Source organism: Myotis yumanensis, unplaced genomic scaffold (genome assembly GCF_028538775.1).
Source record: "Myotis yumanensis isolate MYYU_CA2020_CCGP unplaced genomic scaffold, mMyoYum1.0.hap1 SCAF_5, whole genome shotgun sequence".
Taxonomy (NCBI): Eukaryota; Metazoa; Chordata; class Mammalia; order Chiroptera; family Vespertilionidae; genus Myotis; species Myotis yumanensis.
Genome location: NW_027223756.1, coordinates 77,900,925 through 77,912,516, shown reverse-complemented (window position 1 = coordinate 77,912,516; position 11,592 = coordinate 77,900,925). Strand labels below are relative to the sequence as shown.

Below are 11,592 nucleotides of genomic sequence, written 5' to 3'. Positions count from 1 at the left end.
AGGAAGGATTCATCCTGTGGGCATTTACTTGGTGCGCTATTATTACAAGTGATTATTTTTGTTGTTGTGAATTATGGAAACCAGAAAAAAAAAGTCAAGGCACTTTGTGTCTAATAATAAAAATGGCTACCACCTATTGCATGCTAATCATAAAGCAGGCAGAAAGTGGTATTCAATATTAAAAACTCACAGCCATCTCATACTTCTGCAAAACTGAACTGTCTTTTGACACCTCCAATCTCTGTACCTCTCTCTTCCAGTCATTCCTATTTTAGTGAACAACACCAGCAGTCACCCCTGACACCTCCCCCCTGCAACCCACCCAGGCAAACCAGTGCCAAGTCCTGTCAATTCACCCTCCAAGTATTTCTCAAATTCATCCACCCTTGACAATGTCTTCATCTAAACTAGCTTCCATTCTTGCCCATGTGATTTTTAATGGATCTCCTTGCTTGTACTCTGGCTCCCCTACAATTCAGTCTTTCTTTACACAGAAGTCACAATAAACTTAAAACATAAATTGGATGATGACCTTCACCTGTTTGTTTTATTTTTATAGTTTTAAAAATATATTATTTTAAAAATATATTTTTATTGATTTCAAAGAGGAAGGGAGAGGGAGAGAGAGATAGAAGCATCAATGATGAGAGAGAATCATTGATTGGCTGCCTCCTACATGCCCCTTACTGGATCCAACCCTCAACTTGGGGATGTGCCCTGACCAGGAATCAAACCATGACCTCTTGGTTCATAGGTCGATGCTCAACCACTGAGCCATGCCAGCCAGGCAGATTCAACATATTTTAACAGAATCGTTTGGTTATTGTGTCAATGCTGCCAATAGGTCAAGTCAGATGAAGACTGTGAATTGACTATTGATATTTTTTAGATGGAAAGAATGGAACATTGAGAAAAAAAAAGCTTGTTTTACTTCCCTATAAAGGTTACCAGACTTATGAAAAAGATAATTGCATTCATTTGTTAACTAAAATCTTATTGTCAGCTTACCCTGAGCCAGCCATGGGGAGAGATACTAAGAATAAGGTGGAGAATGCTACAACATGAGTGAAACTTGAGGAAATTATGCTCAATGAAATTCATCAGACACAGAAGGTCAAATACTGTATGAGAAGGAGTCAGACCCATAGAGACAGAAAGTAGATATTGGGTGCTAGGGACTGGGGGAGGACAAGGAGGGTTAATGTCTGGGTGCAGGCTCAATCCCCAGTAGGGGGTGTGCAGGAGCAGCCATTCAATGATTCTCTCTCATCATTGATGTTTCTCTCTCTCTCTCTCTCTCTCTCTCTCTCTCTCTTCCTCTCTGAAATCAATAAAAATATATTTAAAAAAATATATTGGATATGTCCTGGCCAGTGTGACTCACTTGGCTGAGTCTTGTCCCATGCACAGAGAGGTTGCTGGTTCGATTCCTGAAAAGGGCACATGCCCGGGTTTCAGGCTCAATCCCCAGTAATGGGCATGCAGGAGGCAGCTGCTTATTTCTTTCTCCCTCTCCCTGATTCTCTCTCTCTCTCAAAAAAAAAATCAATAAAAAATTTATTTAAAAATAAATATGTCAGCCCTAGCCAGTTTGGCTCAGTGGATAGAGCGTTGGCCTGTGGACCAAAGGGTCCCAGGTTAGATTCCGGTCAAGGGCACATACCTTGGTTGCAAGCTCCTCCCCAGTCCGGGCCTTGGTCAGGGCTTGTGCAGGAGACAACCAATTGATGTGTTTCTCTCACATTGATGTTTCTCTCTCTGTCTTTCCCTCTCTCTTCCACTCTCCCTAAAAATCAGTGAAAAAATATCCTGGGGTGAGAATTAACAACTACAAAAATGTCAGATCTGTCACATCTCTTATCAAAACTCTACAGTGGTTCCCCAAGGCCTCCTTTTTATCTCCAAATACACTTCCCCGCCTCGCTGTGTTTTGGCCATGCTGGCATTCTTGTACACTCATGCCTGTATGTGTATGTCTATGTGGAACGCCATTATCCACTTGACTAACTTCTCCATGTTCAAGTTTTTGCTCAAATATCTATTTATGGCATTTTATTTTAAATAGAAATCCACCACCCTTACTGGGCTCTATGATTCTAGAACACTTTTCACCTTCTAATATAATTCCATTTATTTTGTTTATCCATCGTTTTCCTTGTCTTCTCCTAGAATGTAAGCTCCAAAAGGGAGATCTTTATTTTGCTCATAGATGTTCTTCTAGAAAAGGTCCTGGCATGTAGTCAGCGGAGATGTTGGACCAATAAATTCCCTTCTTCTTCTTCTTCTTCTTCTTCTTCTTCTTCTTCTTCTTCTTCTCTTCTTCTTCTTCTTCTTTTAGCAAAGGTGGAAATTTATTGAAGAACAAGTACAGGCTCCCACCTGGGGAAGGGGAAAGAATCTCATAGCACAGACTCCCACGTGGGAGGGGGAAGGAGTCCTCTAAATCTGCTTCTTATGCCTACAAAAAGGGCATCAGCGGCGAGGACGCTCAGGGAGGGACAGTCTCCTGTAGGAAATCGTGTCCCGCAGATGGCTAAGGCTCAATCTGAGCGGGATTCAGCACCAAATGCCCCTGGACAGCTCTGGAAGCCAAACCCTTCCGGAACCATTCTATTGGGGTTGTAGTTTCCCGCCGGAGCTGCCCGGTAGCTGTACCTACCGCTTTAGAGGAAACTATTTTTCCGCGTTGGTAGGAGAGGCGGAGTCTCAGGATGAATGGCAGACATAGAAGCCAATGAATGGGATGTCTAGGCCCGTGGTGCTTGGGAAGGCCAATAGGCAGGGGCGTAGGCGGGGCGTGGACTGCGCCTCGCCGACCCTGGCCTCCTCCTGGGCGCCACTGTAGGATCTAGACTGCGCTACGTTTGAGCGGCGGGAGGCGTTGGCGGGCGGGCCTTGCGGAGGTACGTGTGGGCCGGGGCCGGGGCCGGGGCCGGGCTGGGGCCGGGGCGGGCTGCGGGCCGGGGGCGGGGCCGGGGCCTGGCGGAAACTGTCCAGCCCGTTTAACCCAGGCCCGTACAAGGCGTCCGCCCAGGCTTCACCTTTATCGATGAGATGTGTGTGATTTGTGGGTGGTCCCACCTGCAGAGTGTGAGTTGTCCCCTCTGGGGAGGGGCCACGTGAGCCTCGTGCTTCGCGGGGCGCCTGGTGCCTCGCGGGGCATACAGAAGGCGCTCAGTGAGTGCTAAATAAATGAATGAGTCGCCCCGTTCTCCGCTCAGCCCTTGCTTTGAGAGCTTCGAGGCCACCCTCACCCCCACTCCACAGACTGGGTCATAGGGACTCCCAGCAGATATTTATTGGGCGCCTACTGTGTACCTGGCTTTGGGCTAGGGAAAACAGAGTCGCTGTCCCCACAGATGCCGCAGGCGAGGGCCAGTGCGGACGGACGTTCCAGGACTTAAATGATGTAGTTCTCTGTAGCACACATAATGCCAGAAAAATGTCAGGCGGTGGGGTGGGAGGGACCTCCAGCTGGTGGCATCTGAGCTGAGACCTGAAGAGCTCACCGCAGTGGGGGTTTGGGCAGTGAGAACTGGGAGGTTGGGCGAAAACGTGAGGACGGGAGCAGCCAAGGCCCCTCATACTAACGGTGACATTTTCAGGTCCAGAGGGAACACTGCTCCACCTTGGCTCACCGAGTCATGTGAAGAAGTCCACATGCTTCAGCACATCCATTTGTTCAGCCAGCGGTTACTGAATCTCTGTGGTGCACCAGGCCTCTGGGTAGGTATGGGGTGAGGGGGTACAGTTTAGGGTGGAAGTCGGCCAGGGGAGGCCCTTCTCTGGGGTCCTGGAGGTAGTGACTAGAAAGACAAGATGTCATTGGAAGGTCACAGAGAGAAATGTTCCAGCCTGAGGGTACAACCCATGCCAAGGCCCTAGGCAAGAATGGACTTGGCCCCTTTAGGGACCACAAAGGCCAGAGTGAGTGCGGTGAAGCAGGAGCTGATGGCCTGGAGCCTTCACCTCGGGGGAAAGCATTCGGATTTTCCGTGAGGTCTGTGGGGAACCAATGGAACAACACCATCTGATAGAACACTCTGCAACAATGGAAACATTCTCTGCGCTGTCCAATATGGTGTCTGTTAGACTCGCATGGTTACTGAGCACCTGAAATACAGGTAGTTCAACTGAGGGGCTGAATTTTACATTTCCTTTCATTTAAAAAAATATATATTTTATTGATTTTTTATAGAGAGGAAGGGAGAGGGATAGAGAGTTAGAAACATCGATGAGAGAGAAACATCGACCAGCTGCCTCCTGCACACCTCCCACTGGGGATGTGCCCGCAACCAAGGTACATGCCCTTGACTGGAATCAAACCTGGGACCTTTCAGTCCGCAGGCCGACGCTCTATCCATCCACTGAGCCAAAGCAGTCAGGGCCATTTCCTTTAATTTTAACGTAAACAGACACATGTGGCCAGCGGTTGCTGTGCTGGACATCGCAGCCATGGATAAGTTTATGCAGGAGGCAGGGATATGTGCCAGGCCTGGAGTGGGGTGAAGTGTGAGGGGGAGGAAGGCAGAATGGGCGTGGCCCCTAGATCTGGTCAGATAGTCCGATAGCTGATGTGATTGTCCCTGGTGTTTACAGTGACTGGACTGAGGCATGAGCCCCTGGTAGCACATCGTGGACGGGAGTGTGCATCCACACATGGTTCGGCCCTGCGGTAACCATAGCAGCCCAGGCTGTCACCATGGTGAAGCTGTTAGTGGTCAAAATTCTTTGCATGGTGGGCGTGTTCTTCTTTATGCTGCTGGGTTCCCTGCTGCCTGTGAAGATCATCGAGACAGACTTTGAGAAGGCCCACCGCTCGAAAAAGATCCTCTCGCTCTGCAACACCTTTGGAGGCGGGGTCTTTCTGGCCACCTGCTTCAATGCTTTGCTGCCTGCTGTGAGGGAAAAGGTAAGAGCTCCCTGGATGGTCTCAGCCATAAAATGCCAAGGGTCTCTGATGCTTTTCTCAGCTCTGACCCTGAATTTGGTGGGGGCCTTTACACCTGAGGGTGATGGGAAGTAGAAAATGAATTTGCTGTGTGACCATGCGTGGGTTGCTTTTCTTCTCTGAGCCTTCCCTGGCAAACAAGGGGTTTAAACTAGGCCTGGGGCTCCCAACCGGTGGGCTCATTAGTTGTTACTTCACCAGACCATCTATCCCTGGGAGCATACACTTTGTCCTGGAGCTGGCAGTTGTGGCCTCTCTTCAACTCCTGTATTAGTCAGCTACTGCTGCGGAACAAATGATAACGGATGTAACATCTTAAAACAATACACATTTATTATCTCACAGTTTCTGTGGGTCAAGGGTGGGACACTGCTTTCCTGGGGCATCTGCTCCAGGTTCTCAGGAGACAATGATCAAGGTGTGTACTGGGTCGTGGTCTCATCTCAGGGTTCAACTAGGGATGGGTCAACTTCTAAGCTAATGCAGTTGGAAGGTGGGTTGTCAGACTCAGGGCCTAGTTTCTTCCTGATGTCCGGCTGAGAGCTGCCCTCAGTCCCTTGTCCCATGGCCTCCCCAACATGGCTGCTTGCTTCATCCTCAAGTTGCAACCTGTGCCTGGATTTCTGACATTCAGATCTGTGAGATGATGCTTTTGTGTTACTTTATACTGCTAAACTTATGTTCCTTCATTACACAGCACAGGATATTCATACAGTTGGCATAGATGAGGTTAAATCAGAGTCTCGTCTGACGGCTTCTGCACCCTCAGTACCACTTTCAGAATTGCCCCCATTTCTTGTGTTCCCACTGTGTCACCCCCCTTTCATCCTCCTACTTCACGTCTGGCCTGCAGCAATGGCCTTACTCTTCTCTATCCCCCTTCAGTGCACCTGGCCCTTCCAGGGTCCTCCCGAAACCACTCCTGTGCTGCATCCCTGCCCACAGGCTTCCCACGCCTCACCCAGTCATGCCTCCCAGCCCTCACCCAGTCGTGCCACAGGAAGGACAGTGCCGCAAGCTGTGGCTTTTGTGTGTCTGTCTTGTCTTTTCCAATCCATGTTTATCCCTCTGGGTGTAGTTCGTGTTTGTCATGAGCTGGTGTTTCCCCCAGTGAGGCACATGCAGGCCTCCATGAGACATTTAGCAAATGAATGAAATGGCTTCTCTACAGAAATATAGCCTTCTGCTGCAGCAGTGGTTCCCATCCAGGGGTGACTGTGCTCACAAGGAATATGGGGCCATGTCTAGGCACATCTATGGGTGTCATGACTGGAGGTACTCCTGGCTTCAAGTGAATGGGCATCAAGGATGCTGCTTAACACCCCGCAGTGCCCATGATGACCCCCACAGAGAATGACCCTGCCCCAATGTCAACACCTCCCCCAACAAGTTATGACAACCAAAATGTCTCCAGATATTGTGCTTCTCCCTTGAGAGCAGGATCGGCCCAGCTGAGAAGTGTGTGTGTGTATGTGTGTGTGTGTGTGCGTGTGAATGTGCATGTACAATCACAGGTTGTAATGAAGGTTGTGAGGGAAAGAAGAGATTGGGGCAGTAAGCAGAGATCGGGGTACCTGGTTTAGGTAGAGTACTTGGAAATTATATGTAAGCCAAGACCCAAAGCATGAGCATCCATTAGCTGTGAATAAAACTGGAGGAGGAACATTTTGGACAGAACCGATGGCACAGCCCCAAGGCTGGAAAGAGCTCAGTGTTTGCAAGCATCCTTACAAACCCAGGGAAAATTAACCCGTGCTTCAAGCAGCCCACAGCCCACAGCCCACTTGGCTGGACAGTGTCCAAAACTGCATTGTCCCGTGTGGCAGCTGCTTGGCATGCCTGGCTAGTCAAGTTTCAGTGAAATACAGTGAAGTACAATTCAGTATGTTAGTCCTCAGCTGTGCCAGTCATGTTTCAAGTCCTCACACATAGCTAGTGGCTCCCATATTAGCACAGATAGAAAGCATATCTAGAACATTCTATTGAACGGTGCTAACTCAAGGGAACTGATGGGTGTCTGAATGTGCTGTCAAGCCTTTACCCAGGAGGTTGGAGTAATGGGAAGACCCTGGAGACAGAGTCCCACCGGGATTATATGGAAGCAAACTCCATGCAGGTATTGGGGCCAGAAAGGCTGGTTTATATCACAGTAGTGGAGGCCGGACGTCCTAGATCAAGGTGTCGGCAGGGCTGGGTCCTTCTCAGGCCTCCCTTTCCTGCCTCTCTGTGGTCCTGGTGTCTCTTCCTCTTCATGGAAGGACGCCAGTTCTATTGGAGTAGGGCCCACCCAAAAGCCTCATTTTAACTGAATCACTTCTTTCAAGAGACTCTCTCCTAATATGGTTAGTTTTGAGGCACTAGGGTCTTAGAGATTTGAATATATGAATTTTTATTTGGGGGGAGGACACAATTCAGCCCTTAGTACTTTACATATATCTACAAAGACCCATCTTCCAAATAAGGCCACATCCTGAGGTTCCAGGTAGATGTGTCTTTGGGGGCCACAATTCGGCTCACTCCGGTGAGGCCTCATGATTCCTTTAATAATAGGGTTTTTGTTTAATCCATCAAGGATGAGCCCACCACTCCCTCCCCCTTTACTTAACTTCTCCTATGAATTGGGTATGTCTGTGCTTTGCTAATTGAACAGTGATGTCAGATGAACCCTGTTGCATTGGGTCCCTGCCTCTAAACCTCTCTCACCTCTCCCCCTCCTTCCCTCTCTCACATCCTCCGCTCCAGCTCCAGAAAGTTCTGAGTCTTGGGCACATCACCACTGACTACCCACTGGCAGAGACCATTGTGATGTTAGGCTTCTTCATGACCGTCTTCCTGGAGCAGCTCATCCTGACCTTCCGCAAGGAGAAGCCGTCCTTCATCGACCTGGAGACCTTCAATGCTGGCTCAGATGCTGGCAGCGACTCAGAGTACGAGAGCCCCTTCATGGGGGCTGCGCGGGGCCATGCAATCTACATGGAGCCTCACACCCACAGCCACGGGCTGAATGTCCAGGAGCTGTCGCACTCCAGCCCCCTGCGCCTCCTCAGCCTGGTCTTCGCTCTGTCGGCTCATTCCATCTTTGAGGGCCTGGCCCTGGGCCTACTGGAGGAGGGGGAGAAGGTAGTAAGCCTGTTCGTAGGTGTGGCCATCCACGAGACACTGGTAGCTGTGGCCCTAGGCATCAACATGGCCCGGAGCTCCATGCCCCTGAGGGAAGCGGCCAAGCTGGCCATCACCGTGAGTGCCATGATCCCCCTGGGCATCAGTGTTGGCCTGGGCATCGAGAGTGCCCAGGGCGTGCCCAGCAGTGTGGCCTCGGTGCTACTGCAGGGTCTGGTGGGTGGCACCTTTCTCTTTGTCACCTTCTTTGAGATCCTGGGGAAGGAACTGGAGGAGAAGAATGACCGCCTGCTCAAAGTCCTCTTCCTGGTGCTGGGCTACACCGTGCTGGCCGGCATGGTCTTCCTCAAGTGGTGAACGTCCCATTGCTGTCATTATCCATCTTGGTCACCCCATCCTGCTGGAGCTCTCAGGGAGCCCCCAGGTGGAAACAGGCTACATTCCCCAGCTCCCTCTCCCCCCATTGGGGAGCTCAGGCCCCCCAAACACTGCCTGCGCACACAGAGGCTACCCAAGACCAAGCTGCACCCTAGATTCTACACCCCAAGCCTCAGGGCAACCCTATTGTAAAATACTTCTCTTAAAGGTATTTGCCAAAGCTGTGTGGCCATGTCAACCTGGGCGTGGGGATCCGGCAACTCACACGGGAGGCAGGGCAGGGCATCCACATGGGTCAGGCCAGGATCCTTCCCACCCACACACTCAGACTGTGGGCCAGGACAGGAGCTGTTGGAGGCTCCAAGGCCTCTGTCCTCTGCCCCCAACTGGCTCTGTTGCTAACAGAGGAGGCCACCGCCATGGAGTGTCTATTCTGTGGTTAGACGGGGCAGCTCTGTGCCTCCTGCCACCAAAGCTTTGCCACCACAGGGACAGGCAGGGTCCTGGTGCCTCAGGACTACTGTCTCCACTGCCTTCTGGTGCTGGCCCTCCCCTCCCCATGGGAAGGTTGCCCTCCTGGGAGTTGGGGCTGCCGGGCCAGGGTGAGTGTGTGGGTTCCCTGAAGGAACAGACCCATGGGCTGGAGATGTGCGGGCAGGGCCAGGAGGCAGCTTGGCTGTTGGTTCACAGTCCCAGGTGTGCCCAGGGTCTCTGGAACAAGAGGGACTCAGCAGGCTGTGGGGCAGGGGCCCAAGACTCGGTTCCCCTCACCGGACACAAGCAGAGGAAGCCGGTCCCAGGTGGTGCTAGAGAGCAAAGACTAACTGCCGAGTGCCTGGCTGGTACAAACCCGGTGCTATGGCAACTTCTCATTAGCCTCCATTGTTGTCCCGGCAACCTGGGGCGCGCCGGGGGAGTGGGGATGGGGTGAGCCTTTCCTGGGGGATTTGCTTGGCCTGGCCTGGAGGTGTGGTGGGAGGATGCTTGGGCCTGGTGACCTGGGCTAGGTCTCCTGCCCAGCCTCAGCTTCTCAGCTCTATCCCGGGCTGTTAGGGCCTGCTGGTTACACCGTCCCGCTTCCTGACTCAGCTGGGAGGCCCAGGGCCAAGGTATGCGTCTTTCCGAAATCTCACATTTCCTTCCTGTGCCCGCCACTGCTAGGAAGAACTGCAGGAGGGCCATTTAAGTTCCCCGACAAGGACAGGGCCCTCTTCCCGTTGCCCTGGACTCAGTGAGGCCCTGGTCACCACACTCGCCAGGCTGGGGACTCCAGGAGCATACTGTTGCTTATGCAAAGGTGGACGCCCCAGGGGCTGGCCTGCTGCTACCTGCTCAGCCCACTAGGCACAAGGTGCAAGAAGGCATGACCTTCACAACAGCCCTGGCCGCTGCCTCTGTTGTTACGAGAGTCTGGGAGAGCAGGGACGTGTGTTCCAGACCCTTCTCCCTCCCCCTCGCCCCACTTCTACTATATTGGCTCCAAACCTGGTGCTGTCAGCATATTGGGCCCATTTCTAGGAACTTCTATCTGAAACTTACCAGGGGCCCGTCTCCTAACCCCACATGGCCTGGTCCTGACCTCAAGCCAGGAAAATGGCTCTGGGTGTGGGAACATCATCCTAAACCTGATGCTGTGGCCTCCACCTGCCCCACTTCACCCAGGAACTGGAAGGTTCCAGCTGGGTGGGTCACCATGGAGCCCCCAGATTCTGGAGTCTGCCTTCAGCTGCGGGGATGGAACCGGGCAGGGGACAGGATAGAGGCATCAGGGCCTGACTTGGAGGTGTGGTGGGAGGATGCCCCCTAATAGGGATGCTCAGGAGCCCCGTCCCCATGAATCCAGTGGGAACCCTACATGAGGTCAGGGGCCCACAGCTCCATGTCCCTTACCCCATCACCAAAAGTGTACACAGCAGGGTCCCTGCCCTCCTGCCAGCCATCAGCTTCCTGGGGTGGCCCTGGAGACACCAAACAGCCTGTCCTCCAAGCAGCTCCCATGTCCCCAAGGGCAGCCTCCAAGACTATGTTTCCCCTTATTCTGAGCCGGCTTCCAGACGAGCAGGCCCAGGAAGGGCATTGCCACACTAACAAGGAGGGAAAGCCCCAAGTGTCCTCTGCCCATCCTTCAGCTCGATATCACTGTGCCGGGTCCTGTCATCCTTGTCTCCCCAGCTTGCCTGTGCCTATCCTGCTGGGACGTGGCCGCTCCCAGATGCCCCTCTCCCTAGGGTCCCACCAGTGCAAGCAAATGTGCTTCTAGGCCCCGTGGTGACACTGAGGCCCTGAGATGTTTGGGGAGCAGGATTGTAGGAAAGGACAGGGCCTGCCACACTAGCTCCTGAAGGCTCCCCCTCCTGCCTACAGTGGGCAAAGGAGCAGGATCAGCCCTGGGATCCAATGCCAGGAGCCACCGTGAGCAACCAGCTGCAGGGGGATGGTGTCTCAGGTCAGCTTTCCCCCCTTTGGCTAAGGATCAGAACATCTCCACAGTGGGGTAGGATGAGTGGTCGGCCCATCCAGCAGAGGCTAAAGAAACCACTCATTCCTGACGTCTGCCTGCCAATGGCGGCCAAATCCTTCCAGGGTCTTCTGAGGCCAGCTCAGCAGCTCCTCCCCCACCAGCTCTGACAAGGGAGCACGGCCATGTGGTGACAGGCGCTTTGGCTTGAATAAGACTGCAGGTCGGTTATCACCTGAGGCCCTGGGCCAGCACTCACCGCAAAACAGGACATTGGCCACAAGAGGCTTCACCTCTGCAACTTTTGACACCAAGGAGACATCACGTGGCCCTTCGCAGATTCCCCCTCAGCGATCCTAGTGAACTCTGGTTTTCACACCAGGTGGTTCTGCCCCCAGGGACTCTGGGCCATGTCTGGGCACATTGGTCATCACAAAAGGGTGCTGCTGGCATTGAGCAGGGGGGCCAGGGATGCTGCTCCACACCCTGCGGTGCCCAGTACAGCCCCACCCCAGAGAGAGAACCAGCCAAGGCCCTCCACAGTCTGCCCCGCAGAGGGGCTCACAGCACAGGCGACAGCTGGATGGAGCCGACTGGGTTCCCCTGCTTGATCTGGAGACAAAAGAGAAGAAAATTAGAAGGCAGCATCTAGACCTCATGGATTAAATCAACCATAATAACAGCG

At 52.6% G+C, this 11,592-nt stretch overlaps 1 protein-coding gene across 2 annotated transcripts; it reads left to right on the top strand.

Annotated features, from left to right (window-relative positions):
• Positions 1-2,803: 2,803 nt before the first annotated feature.
• Positions 2,804-11,592, top strand: SLC39A3 (solute carrier family 39 member 3). Of its 2 annotated transcripts, none has more exons than XM_070415752.1 (4): positions 2,804-2,903; positions 3,606-3,726; positions 4,600-4,912; positions 7,694-11,592. In XM_070415752.1, the coding sequence occupies exons 3-4, from the start codon at positions 4,703-4,705 to the stop codon at positions 8,426-8,428; spliced, it is 945 nt and encodes a 314-aa protein (XP_070271853.1). In that variant the 5' UTR covers positions 2,804-2,903; positions 3,606-3,726; positions 4,600-4,702; the 3' UTR covers positions 8,429-11,592. The 2 variants fall into 2 exon arrangements, with proteins under 2 accessions (XP_070271853.1, XP_070271854.1); XM_070415753.1 differs by lacking the exon at positions 2,804-2,903 and adding an exon at positions 3,007-3,090.